The sequence below is a fragment of the Mustela lutreola genome, chromosome 6, assembly GCF_030435805.1.
Source record: "Mustela lutreola isolate mMusLut2 chromosome 6, mMusLut2.pri, whole genome shotgun sequence".
Lineage (NCBI taxonomy): Eukaryota > Metazoa > Chordata > Mammalia > Carnivora > Mustelidae > Mustela > Mustela lutreola.
This window is the reverse complement of record NC_081295.1, coordinates 77291852-77310744: the sequence shown is the minus strand read 5'-3', so window position 1 is coordinate 77310744 and position 18893 is coordinate 77291852. Positions and strand designations below refer to the sequence as shown.

At 36.0% G+C, this 18893-nt stretch overlaps 1 protein-coding gene across 1 annotated transcript in view; it reads right to left on the bottom strand.

Moving 5' to 3' along the window:
• Positions 1 to 54: 54 nt before the first annotated feature.
• LOC131834614 (malate dehydrogenase, mitochondrial-like) overlaps positions 55 to 18893 on the bottom strand; it is a 68247-nt gene continuing 49408 nt past the window's right edge. The window contains exon 2 of the mRNA XM_059179293.1: positions 55 to 567. Within this exon, the coding sequence (XP_059035276.1) occupies positions 114 to 567 (454 nt within the window). The 3' untranslated portion in view covers positions 55 to 113. The remainder of the gene's footprint in view (positions 568 to 18893) is intronic.

Genomic DNA, 18893 nt, shown 5'->3' with positions numbered 1-18893 from the left:
TATTTCACTGCTTCGGTTAAAGAAATGAGCACAGGCCATTTCTGTAAAGCACGGCTTTACAGAGACACGATGCTTTCACGAGTTAGGGCGACGGACCGCCGCGGGCCGCCCGCTCACTTCATGTTCTTCACGAAGTCCTCGCCCTTCTTGATGGACGCCTTCAGCTCGGGGATGGCTTCCGCTATCATCTTCTCTTCGAAAGGGGAGATCTTGCCGATGCCCAGATTCTTCTCGATGCCCTTTTTCCCCAGCAGTAAGGGCGTGGAGAAGTAGCCGCAGTCTGCCTCCTGGGACTTCACGAAGGAACACTCGACGACGCCTTCCTTTCCGTTCATCGCATCCACGAGGGAGAAGACAAACCGCGCTCCGGCATACGCCATGGACAGGGTGGCGGAGCCTGCTCCAGCTTTGGCCTTCACCACCTCTGTGCCGGCCTCCTGGATCCGCCCCGTCACGGCTGTCAGCTGGTCCTGGGGAAGGTCCACCTTGGGAGTGCACTGCGAGATCAGGGGGATGATGGTCTTCCCAGCATGGCCGCCAATGACTGGAATAAACAAAAAAGAAATGCTTTACTTTTAGTTTCATAAGTGAAGAAAAACTTCACAAAAAAACAACCTAGCTTTAGAAAGAATAAATATTGGACTTTTAAACCTTAGAAGAAAGAAATATAAAAGAAATTAGGAGCACTGAATGTGAACTTGAGAGCCATTGATTGTATTTACTTTCATCTGACCTTGAAATCCCATCACATGACCTAGAAAGTCCTCTGAAGCCCTCACTTGATAAACTTAATCTTCAGAATCACAAGAAAAGCCTCAATTGAACTATTAGTCCATTAATCTTACTTCGTCTCAGCGCTGCTGTTCACTTCATTTTAAATTATTTTGTGTTCTACTTTTGTCATGGAAATCTCATTCCATCCTCATTATTTTCTCGAAATGGCCTGTGCTCATTTCTTTAACCAAAGGTTGAAAGTCTTCCCATAAGTTTGGCTTACCATCTGATTATTTAGAAACTGTGTAATCCAGCTTGGTTCAAATGACAGAAGGCATTCCAGTGCAATTAAACACTTTCCTCTCTTTAATTCTGACTCATGGGTAGCTGAGTCTCCAATATCAGGTTTCTTTCCTCACAGGCATTTGACATTGTCAAACATTGTCTCAGAAGTTTGCCTGAGTCAGTTCAGCCTTCAGTTAACAAAGGCAGCGGTTGCCCCTTCCTTCTCAGGGATTCTATTCTCTGAATTCCTGGCTTCTGTCCACTAGCACGGTCCTCTTTACAAGGACCTGCCATATCCTGTAGTGGGTGGTCCTATGGAATCCATAATTTGGATTATTGTTTTCTGCTTCATTGTCAGTCATGTATGACCTTCAGTCTGTAGTCCTAGTTGTTGTTCAAAAGGAATTTTTTATTTATGCTTTTTAATTTTCTTACAAAAGCGTAACTAACTTTTTATTTTTTTATTTTTTTTTAAGATTTTATTTATTTATTTGACAGAGAGAGATCACAAGTAGGTAGAGAGGCAGGCAGAGAGACAGGTAGGGAAACAGGCTCCCTGCCAAGCAGAAAGCCCAATGCAGGACTTGATCCCAGGACCCTGAGATCATGACCTGAGCTGAAGGCAGAGGCTTAACCCATTGAGCCACCCAGGCACCCCATAAGTAACTTTTTAAATAAAGGATAGTATCTGCTGACTAGTTTTTAGATACAAATTTCTTTTCCTCTAAAAATAATTTAAATGAGCATTTCTATTTTCTAACTTGGCTAAAATTTACAACATCATCACCTTGTTTTTTTTTTTTTTCATTTTGATGTTTTTTGATTATCAACAATGTAATCTCTTATATCTGGTTTATCATTATTCCATGCTAACTAGAGTCACTAACTTTCTGAACTTGGTTATAAATAAGGAAATAACTTGTACTCATTATTCCATTATTCAATAAATAGATATATTATCTCTTTACTCTGCCTTGGACACTAAGCTAGGTTCTAGTGATAGATACCAAGATGAGTAAGATGGGGATTTTGTCTTTGAGGAGCTGAGAATCTAATAAGAGCTTGGAAGAAGATACACTGAACATTATAATGCAATGTGATAAGACCTAGAATAGAATAAACACTATGCATTGACACAGAAAGGGAGCTTTAATGCATTAGGAAAGGCTTTAAGAGGAGGGAAATACTGTCTTAAAGTATAAGAAATCGTTTAAATAAATAGTAGATTGGGGACGTACATCTTAGGTAGAGGGACAAGTAGGAAAACAACTCAGAAAAAAATGTAAAAGTTTACACATTATGAACTTGAGATAGTTCAATAAGATTTGGTCACAGAGCACTTGGAAGGAACCTATAGAAGAACAAACTGAGAATAAAGGAGAGTGAGATACTTCAGTATTTTACTGGCGCTTGGGCTTAACTCTAATTTAGAATGACATTGAAGTGTTTGTTTTTTTTTTTTAAAGATTTTATGTATTTATCTGAGGGAGAGAGAGACAAACACACAGAGAAAGCGACGGAGAACGCAAGCGGGGAGAAGAGGGAGAAGCAGGCTCCCCACTGATTGGGCTTGATGCCAGAAACCTGGGATCATGCCTGAGCCTAAAGCAGATGTGTAACTGACTGAGCCACCCAGGTTCCCCAACTTTGAAGTTTTTTAAGCAAAAATATGAAATGATCAAATTTACCATTTAGAAATACTGGATTCAGCAACAAAGTGATCATCACAGTTTCCTTAAGATAATTTCAGGGAGCCTTAGAAACAGAAGCCAGATTACAGAATGTGGGTAAATGAGAGATCATAAAATGGAAAGAGAACCCAAACACGCTTCAAGGAAGCTTACGTGAAAAGCAAAAGAGTGAGGTGATTAACAGAGGGAGATACAGGGTAAAGCAGAAGATATTTTTTTAAAAAATAAGACTCTTGATCATGTTTATTCTTTAAGGGATGGGATACAGGAATGAGGTGATGTAGGAGAGAGAGAAAGGACAAGGAACGTAGAGAAAGCTTCAAGCAGATGGAAGGGTAAAATTAGAGCTCATGTGGAGAGTACTTTTACAGAGAAAACAAAAATTTAGTAAAGCAAAAAGAATCAAGGTTGAGGCAAATATAGCAATTGTTGATTTGTGAAAGAGGAGAATTAGAGGATTCCAAGCCTGATGGCATTATTTTCTCTAGGAGTCAATGTCATCAGTTGAGAAACAAAGGGCTAGAGGTTAAAATGATACCTTAAAGAGAGTCCTAAAGCTTTCAAAAAGCTGAAGAGGCAACTTCTTAAGAATTGCAAAGTTCAACTGAGAAACCTGCTGGGCTTAGAGATCATAGTTTATAGTAACAAATCCAGACATGTATTAGTTAGAATCATAAAAGGTAAAAACAAAATGAAGTCCAAATACACTTCTCAAACAAAATAAAAACATCCCTATCAGGATTACAGTCCAGGCAGGGGTTCTGGATTAGTGAACAGGTGTTTTTCATAGGGTCATTTAGAAAACAAGGAAAATGGCAGCTCTGCCATCTTTATATGGCTTCCATAGCCATGTCATTCTGTTCATTACCATTCTAGCCTACAAAAAGTCAACAGCCTTTAAGGCTGTATGGGTCAAGCCAGGAAGAGACAGGGAGCACTGCTGATTCTCTTCCGGGGGTAACTTGCAAGGGGTAGAGCTAGGGCTGGCAGTGACATCCTGCTAAAACCTTCCCACGAGGAATGAAATCTCTGCATACAACTATTATTAAGTTCTCCATAGCTCTGTTAATAGAGTGGGCATTGGAACAGAAAAGTAGATGGTTGGACCAAACTCTCTAGGAAAGTGTGGTCTTCAAGAAAAGTTTATCTAAACTTCAACCAATGCAAGGATAAGGGAAGAGCAGTGCAGAGATGACGGTCTTAAAGAAAATGCATGATCTAAAAGGCTTTCATTTTAAGTGGTGTCTAAGAATTACAGTGCATATTTATAAATCAATCTTTTTGCATTCAGAATGTGGATTACCCTTAACTTCTAAACACGTGAAGAGTTGCAACACACTATGAATATTTATGTGACTGAATAACAAAGACATACCTACCAAGAATTAAAGCATTTCAAGCGACTGGATATGGAGGGCATTTGACTCACATTTTTTTAAGCAGTTTTTAAGCATCTGTTTATCCAAATCTCTTCTCTGTGTGTGTGTGTGTCTCATTTTACTTGGGGAGGGGAGTGTACAACCACCTGAATGTACCCCTGCAGAGTATTTCATCAATTCAAATTAAAGATGTATTTTACAGTTGTCACTGATATATGACTTTGAGAATATGAACTGCTGTATAAATGTTAAATGTTCCCATCCTCATGAAAATCACATTTCACCTCAGAGCTGTGTCTGATTTTGCTATTCATTATTCATTTGAAGTCAGAGTTTTCCATTTTCAATATTATAATTAATTTGAATATTGTTAAATGTTGTCACAACTGGCAGATTGCCACTTCCCTTGACCTCCTAACATGTATCTGCTCTCATTTTAAATACTTGATTTTTATTCTTAATCTCCTTAAAAACAAAACAGAACCATTTGCTCTATGTCTCTAAAAATTCCATTGAACAAAATAGATCTGTTCGTCTTTCCTCACTCCTTACCCTTCTATTTAACAGGAGTTATTTTCTGTCTTATACGCCCCCGACAGTGTCAGCCTGACTACCTGAAAGCCAATGCATGTAGGATTTGCATTAGGAAAAAAGTATGTGTTTTGTCAACTTTACATCCCACACAGAAATCGTGGGCTCTAAGTTTAGCATAGAATTTCAAACCAATATAAGTGACGCTTCATGATGGGAACAAATTGGTGGTGTGCAAGACCCTGGAGATTTAAATTCTTGTTGTCTTGGCATGATCAATAAGTAGAATAGATGGCTGGAATATAAGGAAGAGTGGTGAAACTGCCTCGGTCCCAGAATGTATCACCTAGTAGGAAAGCCTATTTGTATACAAATCAAAGGCTCAGTCTAATCATTTAGAAATGGAACTTGAGGGGCACCTGGGTGGCTCAGTGGGTTAAGCTTCTGCCTTTGGCTCAGGTCATGATCTCAGAGTCCTGGGATTGAGCCCCACATTGAGCTCTCTGCTCAGTGGGGAGCCTGCTTCCCCGACCCCCACCTCTCTCTGCCTGCCTCTCTCCTACTTGTGATCTCTCTCTCTATCTCTCTCTCTGTGTCAAATAAATAAATAAAATGTTTAAGAAAAAAAAAAGAAATGGAATTTGAAAGTTTTCTATTAAAAGGCAAATAACATTTGGAACACGAGATTAAGTTAGTGATTGGATGGCACATACTCATCATAGTCACAGAAGTCACATTCTCTAGGATTGCTCTTTCTCTCTCCCAAGAGCCTGGATACAGTCTTGAAACTCCAATACCACATTCTCTGCAGCCATTACAGTTTATCCTAGTTGGCCCTGATGATGAACTTAATTGCCATGCGCATGAGAAGGGAGTCAGAAGGACAAACTGAAAGGGTTGTGATCCCCTGAAAGGACAAATTACCGGTATTTCCAATGCCAAACTTTAAGAACCTCTAAATTTGGTGTAGGGGCTGCTGTTCCTCTGTGTTCATAAGTGCTCAGCATGATAATCTGCAGAGACAATCAATTCTGACAATTCACTATTTCATTGGAACTGTAAAAATCAGCAGTTACTTCAGCTGGTTCAAATTAGAAAGATCTATCATTTTGTTTTTGCTTTGGAAATGTTGTGGACGACAGACATGTTTGATTTAGTCACTGATTACATTTACATTCTGCTGTAATGGATTAATCTAGCAGAATCATACTTTTTGTTTTTAAAAGAAAGCTTAAAGGCAAAGGAAAGGAATAAGACAAAAAATAAAATGCTATAAGAAAAAGATTATTAAGTACCTATTCATTGGTAGGACATTTACTTCAAAGTGGAGTTGGTTTAGAAGTTTCTAGGACAGGTTCGTTTATAGTTTTAAAGATCTTAAACATAGTTAAAGGCTAATTTTGTCATTTTACAGAAGAGAGAACTGAGAGTCAAGAAGGCTGGGTGACTTGCTCACATTTACATGAATTCTTATTAATTGAGGAGCCTGAACTTGAATCCAGCTGCTCTGACTTCTGGCCCACTGCTGTTTACATTTCTCCTTTGGTGTTTTTTGTTTTGTTTTGTTTTGTTTTGTTTTTCTTTACCCAGTCTTCTGAGATTTGAACCAAAATCCCACTGTTCATAAATTCCAATTCTTTTCTATTATTCTGAATCCTAAAAAGAGGTGGATGGTTTTACATATCTTGAAATCCAGGGAGGTGAATAAATATTACCAATACTTTCTCCATTTTTAAACTCCATTTTTATCGATATATTTTGCTTCATTATTTCCCACGTTATAGAAACACTTTCCATGTAGAGGGTCAAGTTACAAGCAGGGTTATAGATAACCCCACGTTCATTCAGATTGATCAAGATTATGACATCAGAAGAGAGAGCTGTCTGTTATCAATGTCTGTATGTAAAAATTATAGAGATTGACCCTAACTAGAGCCCCCTCTTACTTACATCTATGCACATCTCCCAATCAATCCCTGTGATCAGGAGACTAGGCCTATATTCACCTCCTCCTCAAAGGATGCAAACAAGAATCTTATCACTTCATTTATCTCTGGATGATGAGCAATACTCTTGATCTAGTCTAGATAGACAGACAGACAGGTGGACAGACAGAGCTATATATTTATAATCCTGAGCCTAGAGATAAGTAATCAATTTAAATAATCTATACTTATTCATATAATGATGACAAGAGAATAACACCTTTAAAATGAAGAAAAAGAAGTAATATGTGGTTGTCCCTGGTCCAGACACAGTTTGGGAAAGAACAAGGACTAATTTGTTATTTTCAGTTCTCTTGAAAAAAAGTACACAAGAATGCCACTGTCCCATCTTGAAATTACAGTCTCTGGTTGACAAAATCCTTAACCTTCTTCTCTGTATTTTCTTCACCTATGTGCTTTCCTGAGAATTGGTCATATCTTGAGGAGTTCTTTTGTCACACAGTCTGTCAAGCAGGGGCAGTATTTTCTCTTGTACCTCCAGGTCTGGAGTAATCTTGGGACATCCTTCTGATTTCTTATTATCTTTCCCACAGGAGAAGTCTCCCTTTTCCAAAATGCACTATTTACTATACTTCTTCTTCTCAATACCATCTTTTTATTTGCCAGTAAACCTCCTCATTTATTGGCAGTTTCAGCACCTACATCAATGTCTTCTCCATTTCTATTTCTGTCATACTTCCATGTAAGTGCTGCACAAAGCCATAGTGGAGACTAGGGCAAAAGAAAAATGTGTGCCCCTCAACACACTTACCAAAATATCCTCCTATATTTTGAACCAAGCAGTAAAAGGTAATAAAATCCTACAATCAAAAAACATGACTACATATAGAGCTCCCCAATGCCTAGTCTGTTTGCACATCAATGCCTACTTCCATAAATCCACACAGTATATGATGCAGGTCTACAGGGCCCTAGGAACCATAGGCAGTTTGGAAATGATTGTGTGTATTATAGAGTGTTTGAACACGTGTTGTATGCCAGGAACTATGTCAAGCACTTTCTCACAAATGACATCATTTCATCCTAAGTATCTTCCCCACTTCTCTAAACTTCATTAGAGCAACATCTTGCTCACATAGTCATGTTGTACCTCTAATACCTAGAATAGTTCCAAGCCCTTAATATGAATTATAATAGTAATAGTATAAATATTGAAAAAGAACTTAAAATGAACTTGGATAAAAAATTTCAAATGACTTACCTCTTTCCCAATATTTGCTTGAACCCTTGAACACTGGATAATTTTGAATGGTTTTATGTTTATAAAGAGGCTTTCCTAATTGAATTAGAATATTTCTGTTGAACAAACATGCCTCAAGAAATTGGATTCAGTTTCAGTGGGTTTAAATGACATAGAGATTTTTCCTTATCTGGTATAATGGGTTTATACATGAGAAGTAATTCTACTTCTAGTAATGTCAGATGAGGTAATTAGTACCAATTCTCCCACCAAAGACAACACAAAAACCTGGACAAAATATTTTTAAAAGCCTGTATTTTAGAACTAATAAAACAATGAAGATTAGTAAGCAGTGATCCAGTGGAAATGGAAGCTAAGGTTATGGTTAATGTTATCTTAGGTTAAGGTTGGTTTTTTTGAGGTTATTTGTTATTTCAGAAAGGACAAGTACAGGTTAGGTTTAGTTTCACTTTGGATGGTCTTCATGCACTAGGAAAACAGATATTTGGAGTAAAATCTTCATGCATGCACACACACACACACACACAAATGGACTTTCTCAACACTTACTACTCAACTCCTATACCTAGGAGTAAAGGGTGAATCCAAAATAAGACCCCTCAGGGATTGCACCTCAGCCTCATGTAATATTAAATCCAGAATTCTGAAAAGCTATTTCCCTGTGATTCCTAACCAAAATGATGATGATGATGATGATAATTATGCTGATGATAATCCTCTTTGGAGGAAGACAATATCCTGGGTCACAGATTATTTCTACCAGCTATTTGCAAATATAGTCAGGAGATGTACTTGAGGTGCCTGGGTGGCTCATGGTTAAGCATCCAACTCTTGATTTTGCCTCAGGTAATGATCTCAGTGTTGTGAGATTGAGCCCCACGTAGGCTATATGCTAGAAGTGGAACCTGATTAAGTCTCTCTCTCTCTTGTCTCTCCCCACCACTTTCAAAAAAAAAAAAAAAAGTAGAAGAGGAAGAAGAAGAAGAAGAAGAAGAAAAACACATACTTAAAAATACCCAGGCAGCAAAGACAAAAGATAACATAAACCTGCGATAAACAGACTCCAAAAGCTTTGGGTATTAGGGATATCAGATATTTATATACTTACCTTATAAGCATTTAAGTATGCTTATAAGGAGATAAAAGACAAGCATGAGAATTTTGAAGGAGAATAAAAACTTCCAAAAAATGGAAATCTTAGAACTGAAAAACACAACTGAAATTAAGAAATCATTTGATAGGTTTTACAGAGGATTAGTAGAAGCCAAAGATAAGTTACAAGAATATATCCAGACTAAAACCCAGAGAAAGGTCCGGAAAATAAAATTATAGGGTATAAGACAAAGGTGTCGGGCACCTGGGTGGCTCAGTGGGTTAAAGCCTCTGCCTTTGACTCGCGTTATGATCCCAGGGTCCTGGGATCGAGCCCTGCATTGGGCTCTCTGCTCAGCAGGAGCCTGCTTCCCTCTCTCTCTCTGCCTGCCTCTCTGCCTACTTGTGTTCTCTGCATGTCAAATAAATAAATAAATAAATCTTTAAAAAAAAAAAAAAAAAAGACAAAGGTGCTTGAAAAAATGTTATTAGGTACTCAGAGTCCTCAAAAGGCAGGTCATATTTCAAGAGATAATGATTGATGGCTTTCCAAATTTAAAAAAAAAAAAGTCTTCAAGTCATAGTTTCAAGAAGCATGAAGATCATGAAGAATTAATACAGAGAACTACCCCCCTGGACACTTCAGAAAAACCTTGAAAACCAAATATAAAAGAAAAAATATCTAAATGCAGCAGAAGAAAACAAAAGAGGTTACCTTAAAAAAGGCATCTGCTGAGACTTACAGCTGACTTTTATATGGGAAATTTAAGGCAGGAGACAATAACATCTTTATAAAGTTTAAAGAAAATAAGACAACTGTGAATTCTATTCCCACCTCCAAATATCTTTCCAAAATGTAAGTAAAAAGAACATTACATTTTTAGAAGTATAAAATATGGAGGATTAATCATGAGTCTACCAGTGATCAAAAAAAAATCTAGAAGTCACTTACTGTTTAATCAGATGAATGAAAAAACTTCAGAAAAAAAATTAAGAAGCAAGAAAAAAAAGTAAGCATATGAGAATATTAGAATGGATACTGATCATATAAAACATTAACAATGATATTTTTTAAACTTTAATATAGAGGAAGGATGGGGACACCTGGATGGCTCAGTTGGTTGAGCATCTATGTTTGGCTCAGGTCTTGATTCTGGGGTCCTGGGAACGAGTCCTACATTGGGGCACCTTGCTCAGCAGGGAGCCTGCTTCTCCCTCTGCCTCCTGCTCCCTCTGTGCTCTTTCTCTGACAGATAAATAAATAAAATATTTTGAAAATAATAAAATAAAATAGAAAAAGGATTAATTACATATTAAAGGTGACATATATTCTAAAATCGTTGAGTCATTCAGAAGCTGTGTGAAAATAACAATTAGTATGAGGCTTTGGTAAGCAAACAATATTGCTTTCTCTAAAGGCAACTAAAAGAATCTTAAGGATGCATATTACTCAAGCTAATAGAAGAAGAAAAGGAATTTTTTTTTAACTCAGTATAAAAGATGTCAAGAAAGGAGAAAAAAAGAACCCAAAGCAGGAAAGATGAATAGAAATGACTAAGATGGTAAAACTCAAAAATATTGGTAATCACATTAAATGTAAAGGAACTAATGTTCCATTTAAAAAGTAAGGTCAGACTGGATTAAAGATACAAAATTCAACTGTATGTTTTTCATAAAACATCCATTTGAAATATAACAATACAGAAAAATGAAAAGGAAACAGGTAAAAAAGATGTGCTTTGTAGTATCAACCAAATAAAACAAGAATGATATATTAAACCAGACAAAACTAACTTTAAGGTAAAAACATTGCTAGAGATAAAGAAAGTCACCACCTTAAGAAAAAAAGTTATAATGAGCTAGGAATAGATAACAATATCAAATTTCAATACATGTAATAACATGTCTTTGAATCACACAAAGCAGAAATGTAAACAATGTTTTGGGGAAAATAGATAAATCCACAACCTCTCACCAAATGATTAAAGAAAGAGGACAATGAACATCAGAAAAATGTAAAAATGTAGATTTGAACAATACAACCACCATAATAGAAATGTATAATACAGTATACCTTAAACTGCAAAAATAACATTCTTTTCAAAATAAAACATATATACTTCAAATTTTCATATGCTGACCTATAAAGTAAATCAAAACATTTAAAAGAACTAAAATACATATTTTTTATTTTACTAGTTTATATTTATACTAACATATTTTATTAGTTCATATTTATACTAATAATCAATGGCAAAAAGATCACTAGAAAATCCTTATATTTTCAGAATTTAGGAAATATAAGTAATATACAAGTCAAATAAGAAATTTCAATGAAAAAATTAAAATATCTTAAGCTGATGATACTGAAGGAAAATTATCCATAAAAGGAAATTTCTAGCTATAAATGCATATGTAAAGGGAATGAGAACTAGACATCCATTTTGAGCAAGTCAGAAAGAGAAAAAATGATGAAACAGAAAATGTAGAAGGAAAGAAAGAGTAAAGAGAATTTAAGAAATTAAGAAATTGGAAAATGTAGAGAAGATCAGGAGAGCCAGTTTTGTTCTTTAAAAAGAATAATAAAATTGATCAACAGTAAGATCAATTGAATATAAGAAGCTGAAGGAAAAAATAAGGTGGAAGGGAAGAAGAAATAGAAATAATCACACAAATAATGACATAACTGTATCTCCTACAGACATTATTAAAAATACAAGAGAATATTATGAGTGATAGCATGGTTGTATTAGTTTCCCAGAGCTACTGTAACAAGCTAGCACTAACGGGGTGGCTTGAAAGAACAGAAATCTATTATTTCATATTTCTGAAGGTCCAGATTTTTAAATCAAGAAGGGTTGGATTTTCTGAATGCTCTAAGGGAGAGTTTATTTCATGAATCTCTCCTAGTTTCTGGTAGCTGCTGGTAATCCATAGTGTTCCCTGGCTCACAGCAGCATAACTTCAACCTATATGTTCATCTTCACTTGACCATCCCTTCTTTGGTTCTCGTATATCTGTGTTTTTTTTTTTTTTTTTTTTTTTTTTCTGCCTTTCCTCATAAGGACATTTATCACTCAATTTTCGGCTTGTCCAGCTAATTCAGGATGACCTCATCTCAAAATCCTTAATCTATTACATGTGCTAAGACCCTTTTTCCAAATAAGGTCATATTCACAGATACTGGAGGTTAGAATTTGAACATATCTTTCTGAGAACCACAATTCTACCCACTACACTAAAAGTTTGAAAAATTATATGAAATGGATAAACCTTTAGAAAAACACAAATGATCAAAACTATCAAAGGATATATAAAAAATAAAAAATTTAAAAATTATTTTAAAAAAACTATCAAAGGAATATATGGAAAATATGAATAGCCCCCAAAATAAGTGAATTCATTATATAAATTTTCAGAAAGAAAAAACTCTAAGCTTAGGTATCTTCTCTGGTGAATTCTATCAAACGTTTAAGGGTACATGAATGTCAGTGTTAACACAAAATCTTCTAGAGAATAGATGGAGAATTATCAATCAAAAACATGTTTTTTAATATTTTTAATATTTTAATATTTAATACCTTAATATCAAATAAAACATGAATATCGCCAAGAAAATAATTACAAGCTACCCAATTTCTTCATAAATATAGATGTAAAATTTCTAAGGAAAAAATAGCAACCCATCCCAGTGATATACAAAAGGATGAAACACCCTGACCTATTTGGGTTGATACATGAATATAAATTTGGTTTAACATTAGCAAATCATTAATATAATGCATCACATTAACCAAATAAGGGACAAAAACCCTATGACCATCTCAACTTATGTAGAAAAATTACCTGATACCATAATATATTCTCTCTTTCTTTCATAGAGTTGACACAGAATGTTACATTAGTTTCAGGTGTACAATTTAGTGATTTGACAAGTTTATACATTATGCTGTCCTCACCACAAGTGTAGCTACCATCTGTCCCGTTACATTGCTATTACAATACCATTGACTGCAATCCTTATTCTAGGCCTTTTTCAAATTTTTTTTTATTTTTTTATAAACATATAATGTATTATTAGCCCCAGGGGTACAGATCTGTGAATCACCAGGTTTACACACTTCACAGCACTCACCATATGTTAGGCCTTTTTATCCTGTAACTTATTTATTCCATAACTGGAAGCTTGTATCTCCCTCTTCCCTTCATGCTTTTTGCCCAACCTCCTACCCTTCTCCCCTCTGGTAACAATAAGTTTGCTCTCTGTATTTATCCATCTGACTCTTTTTCTTTGTTTATTAGCATATATGTGTTCATATGTTTTGATTCCACTTATACATGAAATCATATGGTATTTGTCTTCTCAGTTTGACTTATTTCACTTGGCACAATACTCTCATTCTTTGATGTATATGTGGGTATTAATAATATTAAGTCTCTCCCTTGATCTGACGAATGACCATTATCTAAAACCTACAGCAAATAACTCATCTAATCATGAAATGCTGGAAGTTTCTCTTAGGAAACTGGGAATGAAACACAGAAATTTTCACTCAGTATGGTACTGAAGGTGGTGGTCTTACTGCATTTAGGAGATAATAAAATGTTGAAATATTTGAAAAGGAAAAAGATAACTATCATAAATCATCATGTTTAATCATACTAACCACACAATCACAGTTGACATGATTGGGCACATTGAAAATACAAAATAATCTCCAAATAAACTTTTAGAGTTAACAATTTAGTGTCATAAGTAAAAACTGCTAAAACCACTTTTACTTTGAAAAAACCAGTATTAATACTAATTCTAGTCTCAAGGACATAGCCAATATAAATACAAGCACATGTACCATAAGTGTCCAAAGAGATTTGTTCAAGAGTGGTCTTAGTAGTATTGTAAGGAATAGCAAAAATCTGAAAACAAACCCAATACTCATGAACAGTAGAAATAATAAATTCTAGTATATTGACACAATGGGTCACTATTCAGAAAGGAAATTAAACAAACTGCAACTCTGTGCAACAAGATGGATATATCTCACAAGCTTAATGTGGACTAAATAAAGCCAGACATAAAAGAATACATTATGTGTGGACATCATTCCATTTGTATAAATTTTAAATGCAGGCACATGGAAATTATAATATCTGAGAATACATGCATAGATGGACAATGATCATATAAATCAAAGAGACAATTGCCACAAATGTTAGGAAAAGAGTCAGCCTTTTGGAAGAAAAATAAGATCATTATTGGGGGTGGTGTATGAGATGCTGATGATGTTCTATTTTTTTTATCTGAATGGTGGTAGCACAAGCATTTATTTGTTTTGTTAAATCACCAACATATATGTATTTTAAAATGTGTTTTCTATATTACTGCACATTTCACAATTGTAACGGTTAAAAAAAAAGACGAATTTTTCAAATTTGATTAGAAGCATCAAGAAAGCTAGAAATGGCAATAATTTATAGACGGGGCTGGGATTAGGATAAAATGAATGAGGACCTCCCCCGGGATACGAAATTTAAAGGAGTGCCAAGAACTCACTAAGTAAAAGTAAATAACATTATAACAGAAAAGTTTAAAGAATTAATATTAATGCAAGAAATTTATGATGAACAACATATCAAAATGATCCATAACAAATAACAAATAATGAAGATAATATCAATATGGACCAGGCACTTTTTAAAAAAAGATTTTGTTTAGTTATTTGAGAGAGTGGGACAGAGAGAAAGAGCATGAGCAGTAGGAAGGGGTAGAGGGAAAGGAGAAACAGATTACCCACTGAGCGGGGAACCCAATGCAGGGCTTGATCCTAGCACCCTGAGATCAGTACCTAAGCTAAGCCAAAAGCAGACACTTAATCAACTGAGCCACCGAGGTGCCAGGGCCAGGCACTACTTTAAGGGTTTTGTGGGTATTCATTGTTTTGATCCATATAGAAACCTATTAGGTAGGTGCTATAATCCCTTATTTTACTAATAAGGAACCTTTGAAACAGAGGAAAGTGGTTATTTTCTCAACATCATCCAGCTAGTCCATGGCAATGCCCAGGTCCAAACCCAGTTCAAACTCTGGAATCCAGGCTCTTCAGGCTAGAACAATAGTAGCAAATGGGGTCAAGTTGTGGCAGCTAGTGATGTACCTTGATATTACCCTGATTCCTTCCATTGAGCATATGCCCGCTACATCATAGCTAGTAAGTGATTACTGTGTTTGGAGGGAGGATAAAATTGAAGGAAGAATACTAGGGGAAATCAATATAATTCAGAATCTTCTAAAACCTTCATGAAGCCTCTCCTTTCTTGGCTAAGTGTGATTCCCCGTGGATGAGACATGCCAAGCAACTAAGAAACCTCCCAGAGTTCTCCCAGGCAAAAGATTCTGTCTCACTTCCATAATTTATGCTACTCTAGAGTTCCTGTGAGGATCTGGTCCAGTAAACTTAATATCTGATACACATAGCAAAAAAAATAGAGATTTATATTGATTAATTCAAAAATTATGTCACAGTACAATGCTGCATGTTAAAAGCAGCTTGGAAAACCATGAAAATTTTGATGTTATTTTCTGTAAGCATGAGGTCCTGGGTAGGGTTGATGTGGCCTCAGGTTTTATTTACCTTCTGAAATGCTAACTCATTAGCCAAACATCATCACTTAAACTGTTGTCTTCTGTTACAGTAAGCTCAGTGTGAGTTTTTTAAAAAAGGGAGAGAGAAAGAGAGAGAATAAGTTTGGCTAAAAATATACAAAGCAGCTATCATTTCAAAGGTGGCTCAAAAATTAATGATTCTTTGTTCCCCCAAGGTGCAAGAGTATACTTGGAAAATAGAGAAAGAAATAGAAAAAAAAATTAGGGAACAAAATAATTCCAATGAATATTAATGACAGATGGGCACTTTTTAGGCAGAGCTTTGTAGGTAGGAAGGAAATAGAATTTGTGAGAGGGTAAATTTCAATAAACAGTTATTTATAGATATGGGGAAATGAGTTCTGCTGAATTTCAATCCTTCTTAAATGGTGACAATGTCCATTTTTTTCAAACAAGTCAAGCTTTTTGAGAAATAAGGCTCGCTATAGGTTGCCAATATATCTCACTAGAACATGAAAAATTCCATTAAACAACCACCTTTAAAAAATCTTTCCTAAATAGCCAGTTTGATGGTTTCACAGAGCCATAACTCTGAGTCTATTTCCTGAATCTTAAAAAATACCTTGAAGTATTTAGCCATCCTACTTTCTGTTTTAATGAAACTATGACATGAAGTATCACTGAAGACAAATGGTCATTTCTCTGCGGGAATGCTCTGCGGTGACGAGGATGGGAGTAGAGCTGAGCAAGTGCACTGAGAAGCCGCGCTGGAACTCTCAGCACTGATTTAACAAGGTGCTAAGAGAGTTAAGGTATGACTCCAAGGTTTGCGGCCCCTGGATGGCACAGTAAGTTAAGTATCTGACTCTTGGTTTCAGCTCATGTCATGATCTTAGGGGTGTACGATAGAGTCCTGCATCCGGCTCTGTACACAACATGGATTCAGCTCGAGTCTCTCTTGCCCTCTCTCTCTGCCCCTCCCCATTGTGCTCTCTCATTTCCTCTCTCTAAAATAAATAAGTAAATCTCAAAAAAGAAAGAAAGAAAAAGAAAGGAAGGAAGGAAAGGAAAGGAAGAAGGGAAGAAAGAAAATCACAAGTATCAATCAGGGTGGGAAAAAATTAGAAGGAAGTGTTTTAAAGAGCCATGGTGGAAAAGTCACCTTTTCCAATTCTCAACCTAAATTAACGACCTGTGAAGCACATTTCTCTGAGGCTCATTTTGAAAATTTTAGAATGAAAATTAATAGACAAAATGTCAGGTCCAAAACTTCAGAATAATTTTTGTGATATTCATTTGGGTCCCCAAACCTTTCAATTCATCTCCTGCTCATTATATTTTGTAACAAAAGAAGTTATTTTTGACTGTTAGTGTTTCCATGCAACCATCTTTGACTGTTAAAGCCAGAGATGGATCTGTCAGAGCTGTCAATATCTTTCTGTGTTTGGGATTTCAGCCTTTCATCTGAACATATAAATGTAGAGCTTTTGTGCTTTGCAGTTCTGTTTTTCATGAGCCCAAATGCAAAAGAAACTGAGCTAAGAATGGCAGCTACAACTCATCTGACAAAAAAAAAAAAAAAAAAAAAGATAATGCAAAAAGGACCAATTTTTCAAAGATGGAAAATGTTTGGGGCATTAAGGTTTTGTGACTCTAGCAATATGTTCCTCTTTTCCGAATTGTTACTCATTACTGTCAATCACTATCCTACCCTAGAACTCTAGATCCTGTCATTCGCACTTCCAAATGCAAATGAAAAAAAAAAAAACGTATGCCATTTCAATCCAATTTTTTTAGTTCACTTTAATTAGTTTGGGCTTTGCCCCCTGCAAATGGAATCTAAATAAATGCAAGCAACTGGGAGACCTCACTTAGTTGTGGCTCAAGGAATGGAAGCTCCAATCTTCCAAGAGGAGAAATGGTACTTTATCCTGAATGTTGGGAGATTGCAGTGAGCTGTATACCACTCTTTCAGGGAAATAGGTGATGACAACAAGGGTGTACGTGTAGCATTCATGCAGAACAAGCATCATGGAGAGAAGTTAATGTTCTCCCTGCCACCCCCATAGATTCTCCTTCATTCAACAAACAGTAATTGAGTCTTATCCAGTTACTGTACTAGGTCTGAGGATACAATGGTAAATAAGTCACAGTCCAGCTTCAAAGACATTATGGCAGATGAAGGAGCACCAGATGAATACTGGTGAACTAGAGTGAGGTTCTCTGTGCCATTATTCCTTGCTCACTCCCAGAAGGCAGAAAGTCTATTAACAAATGACAGAATCAGTTAACAAATAGCAGAATCAGTTTTTGAGAAGCAATCAAAAATTCGCAAGTTTTGTCTTTTAGTCAATTCATTTTTTTTATTTATTTAGTATTTAAAATTATGTAATATGCTTATAGGTAATAAAAAGCTAGGCTTTTAAAAAAGATGGTTAAAGTGAAGAATCATAAATGATGAAATACATATATGTAATATATACATACTTTAAATGTTTTATTTTAACTTGAAGCATGTAGATTGGAATTCTTTTACCAATGATTTAATGTAGGATGACTGCCTTTTGTTTAAGAGTTTTCTACCATGTGGGGTTTTGCTTTGTCTTTTTTATTTATTTTTTTAAATATTTTATTTATTTATTTGACAGAGAGAGAGATCACAAGTAGACAGAGAGGCAGGCAGAGAGAGAGAGTGAGAGAGAGAGAGAAGCAGGTCCCCTGCTGAGCAGAGAACCTGATGCGGGACTCGATCCCAGAACCCTGAGATCATGACCCGAGCCGAAGGCAGCGGTTTAACCCACTGAGCCACCCAGGCTCCCTGCTTTGTCTTTTGTAAATAAATAGTAGGTACTAGTAGGCATTATCACATATTTTCTAGTTTGCTGCCTTTTTTTTTTTAAGACTTTATTTATTTATTTGACAGACAGAGATCACAAATAGGCAGAGAGGCAGGCAGAGAGCTAGAGTCCGATGAGGAGCTCAATTCCAGGACCCTGAGATTACAACCTGAGCCGAAGGCAGAGGCTTAACCCACTGAGCCACCCAGGTGTCCCTAGTTTGCTGTCTTTTAATTGGAATCAGAACTTAATGACACTGGCAAAAGTAATGAATCACTAGCCAATCCATTTTAAAGGCTCTAATAGATCTAGAGTCATATCTATGCACTGAAGACACGGAAGAGATTAGTTTATGAGAACATGTGAGTCTTCTCACCTCACAAAAACTCATAAACTAATGATCAGACTAGATCCACTGTCCACCTCACACCCCTAATGATTTCCCACTGCAACTGGAATTAACTCCAAACTCCTTGCACTAGGCGGCCCTGCATGCCATGGCCCTCAACAACCCTCTGAACTGCTCTTTTCGTCCCTCTCACTAATCCTGCTA